General features: G+C 36.3%; 1 protein-coding gene across 3 annotated transcripts in view; it reads left to right on the plus strand.

Moving 5' to 3' along the window:
* Positions 1–17,301, plus strand: part of AFG2A (AFG2 AAA ATPase homolog A) — a 355,632-nt gene that overhangs the window by 136,864 nt on the left and 201,467 nt on the right. For 2 of the 3 annotated variants that reach the window (XR_002825682.1, XM_004386855.2), the window contains one exon: positions 4,111–4,237. Coding sequence is in view for 2 of the 3 variants with exons in the window: in XM_004386855.2 (XP_004386912.1) it covers positions 4,111–4,237 (127 nt within the window). In the remaining variant the exon portion in view is untranslated. Of the gene's footprint in view, positions 1–4,110; positions 4,314–17,301 lie in introns of those variants that run through there. The other variant, XM_023741156.1, reaches the window with a different exon arrangement.

Raw genomic sequence — 17,301 nt, forward strand, 5'->3', positions numbered from 1 at the left:
CTGCTAGGGTTGCATCTATTTGTTGATGCATCTCAATTTTTATTTCATCAGTTCCTGGAGCCTTGTTTTTTCCCAATATCTTCAGTGTAGCTTGAATGTCTTCCTTCAGTATCAGCAGTTCTTGATCATATACTACATCCTGAAGTGGTTGAATATTGACCAGTTTTTTTTTTTTTTAAATATGTAATTGAGATTTTGGTGAAAGTTTATACAGCAAATTAGGTTCCCAGTTCCCATTGAATAGTTTCTACACTTATTATTCAGTGACATTGGTTACATTTTCCAACTTTCTTATTATTTCCATTCTAGTTGTTCTGTTTCCATTATTCTTGCTTCCTTGTCCCCCTGACCTTCTCATCTTTGTTTTAGGGTAAATGTTGACCATTTGGTTACAAATAGATGATTTTTTAAAAAAATACATAAAAGGAGCACAGTACTTACCGGTGATATTGTTAATTAGCCAATCTGTTATTTAGTTGAAAGGTGACCTCCGGAAATAGTTTCAATTCAGATTTTAAAGGGTATCTCTGGGAGACAGTCTCTGGGGTTCCCCAGGTCTCTACCAGTCCGGTAAGTCTCGCCTTTTTTTTTTTTTTAAGAATTTGAATTGTATTCTATAGTTTTCTCCCATTCTATCCAGGACCATCTATTGTAGCCAGGTAGCATCTAATTCTTACTAGTCTCTGGATAGGTGAGGTCCTGTAGCCTGATTTCTTCTTTGAGTTTTGGTTTAATTCTTTCTCTTTTGCTGCAGACAAATAGAGATCAATAGTTGCATCTTAGATGGCTATTTGCAAGCTTTAAAGACCTTCGACACTATGTACTTAGCAAACTAAGATGTAGAACATAAACTTTATAGACTGTATTGTGGTAATTGACCAAGATGTCCTATGAGACTTGGTCCGAAGCCTTCAAATCCAGTAAACCAATCCTGTGAGGTATGTGGTTATGTCTGGGAGCTTTCTGTGACTGAACCTTCTATATGCTTTATTATATGTATAAATATATGTGCAGTGCTCCCAGACATGTCTGTGGATATGCTTACAGATACACCTATATATGCTCACATATATACACACATACACTTTCTCGTACACATTTATGCATACATATCTATGTAACTACTCATGTAGTTTTTGGTTGTTAGCTGTTGCCAAATTGTATGTGCTATAGCATTTATCAATAATGTCCCTTATTTCTTAGTGTCATCCTTTACTTTCGTTAGGTTGTGTTCACTTCACCAACATTCAGTGTTGCCTTTCCCATCACCAAAACCAACAAGTGTCAACTGTCTAGAGAGTGATTCCCCCTCCCTATCCCTCTCATCCCTGGTAACCACCAAAGAACATTGATTTCCACGTGTATGCCTGGTTTTTTTTTTGGGGGGGGGTCTTTTTATAAAAGTGGGATCATATAATATTTGTCCTTTTGTGCTTGACTTATTTCACTCCACATAATGTCCCTCAGTTTCATCCATGTTATATTTCGGGGACTCATCATTATTCTTCATAGCTGCGTAGTATTTCATTGTATATATCCCACAATTTGTTTATCCTGTCATCCGCTGATGGGCACTTAAGTTGTTTCAGTCTTTTTGCTGTTGTAAATAATGCTGCAGTGAACATAGGTGTGCAAATGTCTATTCTTGTTGCTGCTATTAGACCTCTAGGATATATATCTAGAAGTGGGATTGCTGGATCATAGTGTATTTTATTTCTAGCTTTTCGAGGAGGCACCATACTGTTTTCCATAGTGTTGTACCATTTTGCATTCCCACCAGCAGTGGATGAGGGTTCCAACCTCTCCACAACCTTGTCAGTATTTGTTGTTTTCTGTTTTTTTTTTCATCAGTACCATTTTTGCAGAGGTGAGTTGATATCTCATTGTAGTTTCGATTTGCATCTCTTTGATGGCTAATGATCGCAAGCATCCCTTTCATGTGTTTGTTTGCTGCTTAAATGTCCTCTTTGGTGCGAACAATTCTTTTTTTTACAATGACTGCATATTCCTTCCATCTTTTTTTGATGCTTCCTGCATCATTGAATTTTTTGCCCACAGAATCCTTCTAGTATTGCCATTCTAGGGCTTAAATTTTGTCTTCAGTTCTTTAAGTTTGAGAAATGCCAAGCATATTCTTCCCTTTTGGTTTTCTAGGGATATATATGTTATGTTTTCATTGATAATATGTCTTGGACTTTCTTCAGTTGTTCCATATCTTTATAAGGACTCTTTCTTTTAACTGTAGGTTATATCCTGAGCTTGGTGAATCTTCTATAATGGACAGTAAGCTTGACTGCCTTCTGCCCCTGAGGGAGATGTTATGTCTAGCTTCTAGGTTATGAGCAAACCTGCCCGTTGATCTGGTGGGAGAGACACTATGTATTTCTTCCTCCCTCCCCCAATCATTTTAACCGTTTTAAAGTTCATATAGTTTTTGAACTTGTAATGCATATTTAGGTCTAAATTCTGTTATTTAGAGAACTTGATTACCTTATTACTAGGTCTGTTACATGGTGATTATGCTAAGGTGCTCTTGCTCTGTCATGGGTGTTAAGGCAAAGGTATGGTGTGTGACCCTTGCATCCTCTTTCCCTCTCTTTCCTCACCCCATCAAGTGCATCTGGCTGAATTCGTATACATTTAATGCACTTACAATGCTATTTCACGATATAATTGTCCGCCCAGGTGTTTATGATATATATCTCAATTCTGAGTAGATCTAAGTAAATCTCAGCTATTACCACTAATAAGAATTGTTATAATTCTGGGAAGTCTTGACTGTGTGGTATCAGGGTTTTGTGTTCTTTTGTTTTTTCTGCCAGGAGGATCTGTTAAGTTTACTTCTTACAAATCAAAATTCAGGCATTTTTTTTTGGAGAAAGGAAAAGATATTAATTTAAGGTGTAGTGTTGTCTTAGTTATCTAGTGCTGCTATAACAGAAATACCACAAATGGATGGCTTTAACAAACAGAAGTTTGTTTTTTTACAGTTTAGGAGGCTAGAAGTCTGATTTCAGGGTGCCAGCTCCAGAGGAAGGCTTTCTCTGTCTGTCAGTTCTGGAGGAACGTCTTTGTCATCAATATTCCCCTGGTCTAGGAGCTTTTCAGTGCATGGACCCCAGGTCCAAAGGACATGCTCTGCTCCTGACAGTACTTTCTTGGGGGTATGAGGTCCCCCACGTCTCTCTGCTCACTTCTCTCTTTAATTTCTCAAAAGAGATTGACTTAAGACACAACCTAATCTTGTAGGTTGAGTCCTGCCTCATTACCATAACTTCCGCTAATACTGCCTCATTAACATCATAGAGGTAGGATTTACAACACATAGGAAAATCACATCAAATGACAAAATGATGGACAATCACACAATGCTGGGAAACATGGCCTAGCCAAGTTGACACATTTTTTTGGGGGGAGGACACAATTCCATCCGTAGCAAGTGTGTCCACTAGTGACTTTGTAATTGACATGGTACATGAACAAAAGGGAGATAATAATATGCTCTCTTTGCCCATTTCCAGGAAAATGTGAAATAGGGATTTTGGTGACTACTTATCTCCTGATTGGCTTTAAAAAATTCTTAATATTTAAAAATGTTGAGAAACATCAGAAATGCTTGTTAAGGGTGTGTTAAGAGTTGTTTGTTTCACATACATTCGTTTTAATAAGCTCTAAGCTTCATTTGTAAACGGTTTGTAAGTTACTCAGTTTTTTTATTCCCAATTTCTATCAGTATACTTGTCATGTAGAATGTAAATATTGATTAAATTAAATAATTCTCTATGTATTTGATGAGCCACGTTAAATAATCTTATATATTGCTTCCCAGAACTTTTATATCTGATATGCATCACAGCATTTCCGTATTAGAGAGAAGATAAACAAGAATGATGATGCGGGAGAAGAAATGATTTGAAATGATTAGTTTTGGGGGAGCTTTTTATTTTAGATATGATAATTCAGTAAGTAATGAATTCTGAAACAAGCATTTTATATTTTGAAACCAACGTTGATTTTCTTGTTATTGAATATGTAGCCTTTTAAAAATAATAAAAATGCAGTATTTTGGAATAGGTAAACAGATTTTAAAACTGTATTTTAAAAAATTAGTTCTTCAGGTGCCGGGAATGTAGCAGACCGTGTTTTGGCTCAGCTCTTAACAGAAATGGATGGGATTGAACAGCTAAAGGACGTGACCATTTTGGCAGCTACTAACCGCCCAGATAGGATAGACAAGGTAAGAAAGAACATACTTTGGGACCCTTGGGAGTTTTGTAAAATCAAGGACTGGATCATTTGATTGTGTCAGGTTTTTTATTTTTTATTTTTTGTCAATTTGCTTTCTAATCAAGTTTTTCGTTTAGAGGATGCTGAAGGACCTTAAACTAAAGGAAATTAAAAGAACAAAGAAAAATCTTGGCCTGTGTGTTTATTGTTATGGTTTAGTATTAATGAAACTATTTTGTAACTATCAATTTCTTCTCCCCCATGGTTATTTCAGACTTTCAGTATATTTCTATAGATAATTGAAATTCTGAGATTCTTTGTTTCATCTGATTTATTCTGGACAAGTTTTCAACATTCTCATCTAGATTATTAAAGTAAATTTCTGGCTGTTTAGTATTAGTTAGACTCAAGTTATTATCAATAACATTCTAGAAGTCATGGCCCTAACAGTTGCTTTTAAAATAATTTTAGAATAGAAATGACCATGGATTCTATTTTATAAGAAGTTATTTCGGCTATGGCATTACATTAAGTTGTGTAGGTGAAAAATTAACTATTTCAAATTATTGCTACCATTTTCTTCCCAGGTCATAGTTTAATAAAGGAGTTCACTAATTTAAAAGTACCTAATTTATACTTCTCCGAAGTGTTTGTCAGTTTACGCTATTGTGGGGGCTTGCATGTTGCTGTGATGCTGGAAGCTATGCCACCAGTATTCAGATACCAGCAGGGTTACCCACAGCGAACAGGTTTTAGCTGAGCTTTCAGACTAAGACAGACTACGAAGAAGGACCCGGAAGTCTACTTCTGAAAAGAACTAGCCAGTTAAAACCTTATGAATAGCAGCAGAACATTGTCTGATACAGTGCCAGAAGATGAGCCCCCCAGGTTGGAAGACACTCAAAAGACAACTGGGGTAGAGCTGCCGCCTCAAAGTAGAATTGACCTTAATGACGTGGATGGAGTCAAGCTTTGGGGACTTTCATTTGCTGATGTGGCATGACTCAAAATGAGAAGAAACAACTGCAAACATCCATTAATAATCAGAACATGGAATGTACGAAGTATGAATTTAGGAAAATTGGAAATTGTCACGAACAGTGGAACGCCTAAACATTGATATCCTAGGCATTAGTGAGCTGAAATGGACTGGTATTGGCCATTTTGAATCGGACAGTCATATGATCTAATATACCGGGAATAACAATTTGAAGAGGAATGACGTTACATTCATCGTCAAAAAGAACATTTCAAGATCTATCCTGCAGTACAACGCTATCAGTGACAAAATAATATCCATATGTCTACAAGGAAGACCAGTTAATACGACTGTTCAAACTTATGCAGCAACCACTAAGCCACACATAAAGAAATTGAAGATTTTTACCAACTTCTGCAGTCTGAAATTAACTGAACATGCAATCAGGATGTATTGATAATTACTGGTGATTGGAATGCAAAAGTTGAAAATAAAAAGGGCTCGGTAGTTGGAAAATATGGCCTTGGTGTTAGAAATGATGCCGGAGATCGCATAATAGAATTTTGCAAGACCAATGACTTCTTCATTGCAAATACCTTTTGTCACTAATATAAACAGCGGCTGTACACATAGACCTCACTGGGTGGAATACACAGGAATCAAATCAGCTACATCTGTGGAAAGAGACAGTGGAAAAGCTCAATATCATCAGTCAGAACAAGGCAAGGGGCTGACTACGGAACAGACTGACAATTACTCATATGCAAGTTCAAGTTGAAACTGAAGCAAATTGGAGCAAGTTCATGAGAGCCAAAGTACGATCTTGAGTATATCCCACCTGAATTTAGAGACCATTTCAAGAATAGATTTGACGCATTGAACACTAATGACCGAAGACCAGACAAGTTGTGGAATGACATCAAGGACATCATACATGAAGAAAGCAAGAGGTCATTAAAAAGACAGGAAAGAAAGGAAAGACCAAAATGGATGTCAGAAGAGACTCTGAAACTTGCTCTTGAACGTCGAGTAGCTAAATCAAAAGGAAGAAATGATGAAGTCTTAAAGAACTGAACAGAAGATTTCAAAGGGTGGCTCAAGAAGACAAAGTAAAGTATGGTAATGACATGCACAAAGAGCCGGAGATAGAAAACCAAAAGGGAAGAACACGCTCAACATTTCTCAAGCTGAAAGAACTGAAGAAAAAATTCAAGACTCAAGTTGCAATAGTGAAGGATTCTATGGGAAAAATATTAAATGATGCAGGAAGCATCAAAAGAAGATGGAAAGAATACACAGAGTCATTATACCAAAAAGAATTGGGTGACATTCAACCATTTCAAGAGGTAGTATATAATCAGGAACCGATGGTATTGAGGGAAGAAGTCCAAGCTGCACTGAAGGCATTGGTGAAAAACAAGTCTCCAGGAATTGACAGAACATCAGTTGATATGTTTCAACAAACAGATGCAGCGCTGGAAATGCTCACTCATCTATGCCAAGAAATTCGGAAGACAGCTACCTGTCCAACCAACTGGAAGAGATCCATATTTATGCCTATTCCAAAGAAAGGTGATCCAGTCGAATGCGGAAATTATCGAACAATATCATTAATATCGCTTGCAAGTAAAATTTTTCTGAAGATCATTCAAAAGTGACTGCAGCAGTATATCAACAAGGAACTGCCAGAAATTCAGGCCAGATTCAGAAGAGGACATGGAACCAGGGATATCATTGCTAATGTCAGATGGATCCTGGCTGAAAGGAGAAAATACCAGAAAGATGTTTACCTGTGTTTTACTGACTGTGCAAAGGTATTCAACTGTGTGGATCATAACAAATTATGGGTAGCATTGCGAAGAATAGGAATTCCAGAACACTTAATTGTGTTCATGAGGAACCTGTACATAGATCAAGAGGCAGTCTTTCGAACAGAACAAGAGGATACTGCATGGTTTAAAGTCAGGAAAGGTTTGCGTCAGGGTTGTATCCTTTCATCATACCTGTTCAATCTACATGCTGAGCAAAATAATCAGAGAAGCTGGACTATATGAAGAAGAACGGGGCATCAGAATTGGAGGAAGACTCATTAACAGCCTGTGTTATGCAGACGACACAACCTTGCTTGCTGAAAGTGAAGAGGACTTCAAGCACTTACTGATGAAGACCAAAGACTATAGCCTTCAGTATGGGTTATACCTCAACATAAAGAAAGCAGAAATGCTCACAACTGGACCAATAAGGAACATTACGATAAACGGAGAAAAGATTGACGTCAAGGATTTCATTTTACTTGAATCCACAATCAACACCCATGGAAGCAACAGTCAAGAAATCAAAAAATGCACTCCATTGGGCGAATCTGCTGTAAAGGACCTCTTTAAAGTGTTGAAAGGCAACGATGTCCCCTTGAAGACCGAGGTGCGCCTGACGCAGCCGTGGTATTTTCAGTTGCATAAAATGCTTGCGAGAGCTGGTCAATGAATAAGGAAGACCAAAGAAGAATTGACACCTTTGAATTGCAGTGTTGGCAAAGAATATTGAATATACCAAAAGAAGAAACAAATCTGTCTTGGAAAAAGTACAACCAGAAAGCTCCTTAGAAGCAAGGATGGCGAGACTGTATTTCACATACTTTGGACGTGTTATCAGGGGGGATCAGTCCCTGGAGGACATCATGCTTGGTAAAGTAGAGGGTCAGCAAAAAAGAGGAAGACCCTCAACGAGATGGATTGACACAGTGGCTGCAACAATGGGCTGAAACATACTTACTATTGTGAGGATGGCGTAGGACCAGGCAGTTTTTCTTTCTGTCGTACATAGGGTAGCTATGAGTTGGAACCAACTCGACGGCACCTAACACCACCACCAATTTATACTTGGAGCCCTGGTGGCGCAGTGGTTAAGACCTCGGCTATTAGCCAGAAGGTCAGCAGTTCATATTCACTATCCGCTCCTTGGAGACTGTATGGGGTGGTTCTGCTCAGTAATGTTGGGTTGCTATAAATCAGAATCAACTCCACAGCAACATATTTGGTTTTTAATTTATACTTAATGTATAATTTTTTTCACTAGGATTTGCATTGGGAATAAAAAGTTACTCTCAGAGCATAAAACCATTTCTTTATTTGTTAGCGTTACTACTTTATGTAGATGTCCTTGTGTGCTCCCCACATGCACGTGTACATACACTTGAAGTTTTAAAAATGATATTTTAAAAAATGATCTTTTAAAAGATATTAAAGGAGCTTTTATGTGAGAAGAAAGCCTCGCGTTAGTTCAGTTAGGTATTTTGGTATATGATAAAGACCCCTTAGCCAAATGGGGGTATGAAAGCTTTGGATCTTAGGGGATCATTTCCTTTCTGATGCGGTACTTTATAAGAAACTAGGGGGGTCGGAGCATTTGTAGGATCTGGGTGAATGCCAAGGTTCCTCTGAAGTCTATCAAAAAGATAGGACTGTATCTTTACAAGGATTGTAGAATGTGCTAAAAGAGCCCTTAAAGGTTACCTAAATCCCACGTTCTCGTTTCATAATTAAAGGTACTGAAGCCAGAGAAGTCTTCTTTCTCCTGGTAAGAATACATGGTATTTTTATGCCATTTGTCTCCTAGTCACCCCATCACCCCATGGCTAATGAGCTCTAAAATGTTTTAGGTGTCCTTTCTGCAAGGCCTAATGTAATAACGGCCTTCTTTGCTTTCCTAATGTTGTATGTCCTCAGTGTTAGCTGTATGTCCTGAAGTAGGATTTAGGAACTTCTCCGGGGTCTTCTAAATAAAACTAGGTGACTTAGCCTGGTTAGGGTTTGTATTAGTTTTTTATTGATGTGTAACAAATTATGAAAAATTTAGCAGTTTAACATAGCACACAATTATTAGCTCACAGTTCTGTAGGTAAGAATCCAGGTACCACGTGACTGACTTCTCTGCTCATGGTCTCACTAAAGGCTAAAAACATGGTGGTATTTGGCCTGCATTCTCATGAGGAGTTTGTGTTCCTCATCTAAGCTCATGTGATTGTGACAGAATTCACTTCTTTGTGGTTGTAGGACTATGGTCCCTATTTCCTTACTGGCTATCAGCTAGGAGCCACTCTCAGCTCCTAGAGGCTGCCCACATTCTTTGTCATATGGCCGCCTCCATCTTCAAAGACAGCAATGGAAGCTTTTCATCATATTTTATCCCTCTCGTGCTTCAAACTTCCTTCACCAGGAGCACCTCCCCACCCCCGCCCCCCAAGAAAAAAGAGCCTGTTGCCGTCGAGTTGATTCTGACTCATGGCAACTTCATGTGTTACGGACTAGAACAGTTCCATAAGGTTTTGTTCGCTGTAATCTTTATGGAAGCAGATCACCATGCCTTTCTTCCATGGTGCCACTGGGTGGGTTCAGAACTGCCAACCCTTCAGTTAGTAGTTGAGCACAACTGTCTGTGCTACCCGAGGACCTTTAGGGAAAGCCTGGTCCCTTTTAAAGGCTCACCTGATCAGGCTAGGCCTGCCCAGGAGAATCTCCCATCTAGTCCACTAATTCAGGACTTTAATTACATCTGCAAAAGTTCTTCATAGTAGCACCTAGATTAATGTTTGATTGAATAACTGGGAGAATGTGTGTCCACCAGAGAACAGGAATTTGGGGGCTGTCTTAGAATTTTGCCTAACACAGTGCTCTTCAGTGCCTTTCCTCCACCCTTACCTGAATTCTGAGAACAAAGAACGAATTCTTCCTCCCTCTCAGACCAGTTTATCCTTGCCTGTCATATGATTGACTGTAGTCTAGCTCCTTTGAAATGTCCTCACTCTGAGAGATCTATCTTTCCTCAGATGCAGCATTTCTCTCCCTTGCAAATATTTGTCCAAATATTTCTTTCTTCACATTATACATATAATCTCTTAAAGTAGAAAAGTATAAATGAATTTAAACTCATTTTTAAAAGGATACATTTTTTTCGCATTCTTTATGTCCAAAACACATTGTAAGCCTGATAGTCAATACAGTAGAATTGTTGATTTACAATCTATTTTGCTTACTTTTCTCTCTGTAATATCTAAATTGATTCTCATCTGTTATGTTCCACAGTAAGGATAATCTAACCCAGTTCTCACTGATAGCAAGTACAAAAAAACCTGTAGATGTTTATAAGATAAACCTAGAGATTATAAATTATTCTTGGGCCACTCAGGTTTTAGGCCAGATGAATTTTTTTCAAGCTCATATAGAATAAATCAAAACTCTCAATGGTAAATGACTGCCATTCCCTTTAGGATACTTTAGCCTGAGGACATCATGGGTATCTTTAAGAAAATGCTTAACCGGATCCTGAGCAGAGTTTGTCTCCAAAGATTGGAGATTAAAAGGTTGGAAGTGGTTCTTCTTACATTTCAAGTTGTTTACTGCCTTCTAACAATACTTGTCTTTACAAGGCAGATGCTATGTTCCATTAATAGCAACTCATAAGTGACAGTCTTCAGCATCACAAAGTTTGAGAAATATTTAGAGAATATGTTACCCAAATTCTAGTCATATTTTTTATCATTTATAAAATGCTACCTTTAATACTTGGTTTTAAAAAACCTAATTGTCCAAAAAAAAAAAAAGAAGTGTTTTAAGTACAAATATTTTTAAAACCTGTTGACACCACTTGACTAATTAACTTTTGTTTCAAGAGGCTTCATTCAGAGAGAAGTGTAAGCGTATACAAATATGTATTTGTGTTTGTGTTTTGTATATATGTGTATGTGTACATATACATGTGTATTTATATATTCACATATGTATATGTGTATATGCATATATGCTTATATATACAAAGGCATATGTACATACTTTGATTACTTAAAAAAAAATAGAAATCCAACTTTAACTACCTAATTTTTGGATAACACATTTAAGATACTGAAAGTGTTTGCTAATTAGATACAAAGGCTTATTTTCATTAGCTCAGGGTAGGTCTAAAGGTCTTTAATTTACTCTTCAAATTTTTCAAAACTCATAATTAAATCAGTAGATGAAATAAAATCATTATTGGCAGCAAAACATAAACTTGAAATGAGTTTTTAAAGTGTTTTAAAACGATGTATAATGGTTTCAAATCATCAAATGATGTGCTGTGATTTAAGTACAACTTTGAATTTAGTACATTTAACATGGTCTAAATGTTTTGCATGTATTACGTATTTTTGCAAAAAAAAATCTGCTTTAAACATTCAGTGATTTCTATAAAAGTATTTTTAATAGTTAATACATTTATGTTTTATGTAGAATTCGATATTCCTGTGGAAAATGAATTTTTTTTCTTAATTGTACTATTGTTACTATTCAAATGATATATACTACATCAAAAACCTTTTTTCTTCCTAGATTTTTTTCCTCTGAAGAATGATTATAGAGCATTATTCATGTATTGTTTAATAGTACTACAAAAAAAGTTTCATCACATGTATAATTAGAACATGATGTTCAAAATGTGCCCTGGATGTGCAGTAGAAACAAAACAGTTTTAAGAGACAAAAAAACTTCCTGTTATGAAATAAATAGATATAGTTTTCACCACCTGTGTTGTCTGGGGAAAATTGTAGTCGGAAGAAAATAGGAGACAAAAGAGTTGAAGTAAATTTCATGTACTGATGCTAAAAAGGAAAGATTTTGTTGTTTAGCCCACTCTGAGAAAAAACAACACTTTTCTAGTCTCCAAGAAATATACATTTAGTCTAATTTTGGCCACATTTAATCAGGTATTTGGCCTTGAAAATTACTAGCTAGCATACTTTACAGTTCTGTTGTCTGTTAAGCTACAACTTGCATGTCATGATGACCTTAAGTATGGAAACATTGGTAAGTTAGAACGGGAAGAATTCTTGGACTGTCAGAGAAGTGAAATTGATATCATTCTGCTATCCATATGTTGTGCATATTTAGTGTCTTCGTTTTGACAATATTTCAGTTTCATGTAGCCTTGGGAGACTACAACGGGAGTTCCTTGGGGATTCTGGATTCAGCAAAGGAAGTGAGACACACAGTTCAAGAATCACATTATTCTGCTTCCTGCTGTGTCACATTTACATGTCAAACACATTAGCTGTGATGTAGCAGGCTAGGCTGGGTGAAGTGATTGCTTGGGGTCTCTCCTAGTATCCTGAAGTTTCCATAGGCGTTTTACCTCCTCCAGCTGGTAGGTGAGTAAAGAGAAGTTGCATCCTGAAGTGTCCATTGTGCATAAGAATGGCAAGATGTGATAGGACAGATAAAGATTAATGAGGTTGTGTGATGTCAAGTAGACACATTGTCTTTAGATTGATGATGGCCTGGATTTCCTTAGCATCAGGAGACATTAGGATAGCAAGCAACTAAATTATTATTGATGCCCAAATAATAGTTAAATGCCAAAGCTCTTAGAGTTTATATTGTTCTTTGTTAGGCTGTTGCTTTTGTTGGTCCCTTTAGAAGAATATAGTGCCAATCCATGCCATTTCATGCAGTTGTATTGAATCTTAAGGAAGAAATCATCATGTCTTTTTTCCCCCAGTGTGCTAAACAGGCTTAAAAATAGTTTGATTTTATGAGTATTTTGAATTTAGTTCCTTTGGGTACTTCTAGTACCGGTTCCTAGTACATAATAGCTCTCGATAATAGCTATTATTATAAGTATTATCCCTAGCCTATAAACCTATTTTTCTCCTAATAGTCAATAAGATAGTAGAATTTTTTAAAATTCTGCTCTAAGCCACCTATGGAAAAGATTAGCCAATTGAGGAGAATTTTGGAAGTTACATAGAAGTCTTGAATGATTCAGAGTTCGAAATTATTTTCTAACTTTGTATGTTTAACTCATGGAAGTGATGAGCTGGCATTAATTTTCCAGCCAGGTTTTCTGAAAGAATAATTGTGCTGGATGGGTTAAATAAGACATAACATTTTAATTTCTTACATGTTGTAGATTAAAGATTGGTTTTATGGATATTTTTGTAACGTGGAATAAATTTAATTAGCATTATTTAGAAATGTCAGCAGATAAGCTAAATATACATGGCTCCCAATTTTCAAATGAATTATGTTCTAAAAATATCTCCATAAGAAAGGCTATGAATATCTTTATGGATGGCTTCTTTCTCCACCCTTCCTGTTATGAGTCCTGTTCTTCTACTATTGCTTTTCTCATCTAAGTCAGAACTAGAAAGCATGCTGCTTGATATAATAGACACTAAAAGTTTAAATGGATTATAACTTTATAATTTCTCAAAAGTATTGGGGGAAAGGATCCTTAATTAATCTTTAACACTATTTTTCAGAATTATGTCGAGAGTCTTTGGAGGTTAGAAGGTGAGCTACAGTGTGGTCAGACCTAGGAGGGTTCCTCCAAGGTCAGCTTTACCACCTCTTCATGGGTCTCTCAGAAGTGGTTTTGGTTTCTGGGTTTTTGTTTGCTTGCTTTTTTAAAGGTCTAAATGTTTTCTATGGCAATAACTGTAAGAATTTCATCTTTGAAGATGGGGGAGTTGGGAAAGATGACAGAAGAGAGGTTGGGTCAAGGGTTGTATGCATATATGGATCATATTTACACATTATAAAGACTGTCTATCCTAGGGGGTCAGCAGACTATGGCCTAGGAGGCAGATGTGGCCTAATACCTGTTTTTGTACATCCTGTGAGCTAAGAATGGTTGTAACATATGAAAATCACGTGAAGTTCAAATTTCAGTCTCCATAAATCAAGTTTTACTGGGACACAGCCATGCACATTTGTTTATGTATTGTCTATGATGGCTTTTGCCTTGCTGTAGTAGAGTTCAGTAGTTGCAGTAAAGTCTGTATGGCCTGTAAAGCTTACACTATTTGCCATCTGGTGCTTTACAGAAAAAGTTGATGACCTCTGGTCTGTTCTTTTAAGCTATTAGAAGTTTAGTAAAGTCTAATGTGTGTGGTTCATACATGAGCCACAAAGTTTTTCTAAAGATTGCTTAAATGATTCTAGAGGAAAATGAGACTGACACAGGTAGCAGATGACAAAGATGATAGAGAACAGAATGTTGTATGTAGAACATAATAGAATGTCCCGAAATAGTGAGAAATAAGCAATGGGTGAATTATGGCAGACAAATACAGATGCAGGAATCTTGGTTTCAAATTCTGGCTCTGCTGCTAACTGTGTATTCTTTGAAATTATTTAGCCTCTCTGGGCCTCTTTTTCCATACCTGTCAAAATGTACTAGATAATCCTCATGTATCATTCAGCTCTGCAGTTCCCTTATTTTGTTAACGCACAGCTAGATAGTAGTAGAGATTCCAAATGCTACATAAAAGGATGCTATTTACCAAACACAAGTTTCTGATTTTTTTTTCTTTAAGCCTTTTCAAGTACTACTTTCTCAAACTTTTTTGTCATTGAAAAGTTCCCTTTCACAAAAAGCTTATAAAGCAAGTGAATGTTATCCAGGTGTGCAAAAGTAACTTTTCTTTCTAACCATGTGATTGTCAGAAAAGGAGAAAAAGCTGTAAATCAGCCTTAAGGCTGCTGTTGTGTAATAAAAACCTTGGTTGACAGATGAAGAATGCCTAACTTTTTCACTTAAAATTTATTACTCTTTGAAAAAGGAAAACTTGTTGGGCAGCATATTTTCTCCTTTCATAGATGTCTGATCAGCTTGTAATATTTTGGTTCTATTTGATATGCTATTAACTTTTTAAGATCTGCCATGAATGTAAAAATAATTTTAAGTTAGAACAAAAATGTCTATGTGATTAAAGTTAAGTCATTTTTAAATTTGAAAGAGCCTCTTCTATTGTATTGTTAATGCTCCTTGAATCCCATATTTGGGAACTAACGTGCAGTGTAGCCAAGAACTAAACTTGAAAAGTCATGTATTGAATGTTTTAAAGTCATTAGTAGAAGGGCTAATTTAGTGATCACTTTAAAGTGCTTAGAGTGTCAACAATAATGAAATGACATTTTTGTGCCTGGCATTGTGTGTGTCAGTGTATGTGTTATGTATGTGTGTCTGTGTGTTTATTTGTATTTGGATGGCGTGGAAAAAGTATGGTGAGGTGTAATAAAAGAAAATTCAGTTCCTTTCTTTGAGATAAGTACAACCTAATTTGAAATATATTTTAAAGTATTATAATCAGAAAACATGAATAATGTAAACTTTTTAATTTTTTTACTGACATATTCATTAGAGTAGATTTGGGAAAAATGGATGTTGGATTTTATACTCTCTTAGATCTTGTGTTCTGTATTTAACAATAAATTTGGTATTGCAGTTACTCTTTTTTGACACAAGATGGTGGTGCTTACCTGAGGTGTTTCCTGAGTGAAGTCTGTACTGCTTTTAGAGGCTCCCCTTCCTCCAACGAAAGGATGAGCAGCTTAAGGATACAAGAGGAACTGTCTTTGCTTTTGAAAATAGTAGTTGAAATTTATCTGTGTGGTCTACTGTATAATTTACTTAAAAAATAAAGATTTGAATTTAAATTTGGGCTTAGGTGAATTCAAGGGGGTTGTAGGAGCAAGGAGAAAAGGGAAAGTTAAATAGTGGGGATGGAATTAAAAACCAATTGCTGTCGAGTTGATTCCGACTCATGGCAACCCCACGTGTTTCAGAGTGGAACTGCACTCCACAGGATTTTTAATGGGTATGATCTTTTGGAAGTAGATCGCCAGGCCTCTCTTCTGAGGCACCTCTAGGTGGATTTGAACTGTAAACCTTTTAGTTAGTTATGGAGCACTTAACTTGTGCTACCCAGGCACTATGGAGAGGGTATTAGGAGTCATTAAATATATACTATGTACCATGCACCATGCTAGCTGATTTGATATATCTAATTTATTTGATCCAATATACTGGTTATGCATATATTAAGGACAATTTCCAATTTGTTTTTCATTGTAATAAAGTATGTCTAGACTAAAGAAAAGTAAAGCTTTTTGTACCAAAGCTATGTAGCTAAATCATGTTTGTTGGCTTGTTAATTATGGAGTACCTGTGATCAGCAGGGAAAAACAAACATGTCCTATAAAAATGTTTGAGATTCTTTTTTTTTATTACCAATTATAGCACAGCTTGAAAAAGCTAATATTAATTATAAGAGCTAGGAAATATTCATAAGACAGATCTCATTTATGTGAAATGATAATAATAATGAGCCTGTTAGGCAACAACCATATCAGTTATATGACACTGTAGATATTCCAACTCCTTTTCTCCATCTTGTTCTCCTGATCCCCTTTTATGCTACTCAGTTGTTTTTTCTATAGTATTTATTACCATACAGTTTACTTATTTACTATGTTTATTATTGTCTGTCTCCCCTTGCTGGAGTGTAAGCTCCATAAGGGCAAAGATTTTGCCTGTTTTGTTCACTGATATATTCCAAGTGCCTGGAACACATAGTACTAGTTAGTATGAAAGAGACCTGCCTTATACATTATTCTTACAGCTGTATTAATGCATTTGGGAATCATCAGCATTTTCAAATATCAGCTGTGATCTTACTAATTGCAAATGCAAATAATAGATTTGTTGAGCTAAATTGTTAATATTTTTTGTTTTATGTGTTCTTCACTGAAAAAAGGAAGCCCCGGTGGCACAGTAGTTAAAGTGCTCGTCTGCTCACCAAAAGGTCGGTGGTTGGAACCCACCAGCCACTCCGAGGAAAAAAGATTTGGCAGTCTGCTTTTGTAAAGATTTACAGCCTTGGAAACCCTTTGGGGTGGTTCTGCTCTGTCCTGTAGAGTCACTGTGAGTTGGAATTGACTCAACGGTAGTGGGTTTGGTTTTTTTGGTTTTTCCCTGGAAAACTGGTATTTTCTATGTTTTTACCTCCTCGCTTTATTACCAGTTATATTCTGTGCATGTGATTTTTTTTCTTAGGGTGATACGTTTTTAGTAAAGGATGTTTTGGGTAGTTCAATAATACATGTATTGAATAGAAAAATACACTAAGATTAAAGCTTATGTTAACTACCCTGATGGCTTGAGGAGGTAATGTGTTTGAGAGTTTAATTACTGCAAAAATAATTAAGAATAATTTCTCATAAAACTTGTTTCTTTCAGTTATATTCCTGACTATGTTTTGGTGATAGTTTATTGCCCTGCCT

Source organism: Trichechus manatus, unplaced genomic scaffold, assembly GCF_000243295.1.
Source record: "Trichechus manatus latirostris isolate Lorelei unplaced genomic scaffold, TriManLat1.0 scaffold00174, whole genome shotgun sequence".
NCBI classification, from domain to species: Eukaryota; Metazoa; Chordata; class Mammalia; order Sirenia; family Trichechidae; genus Trichechus; species Trichechus manatus.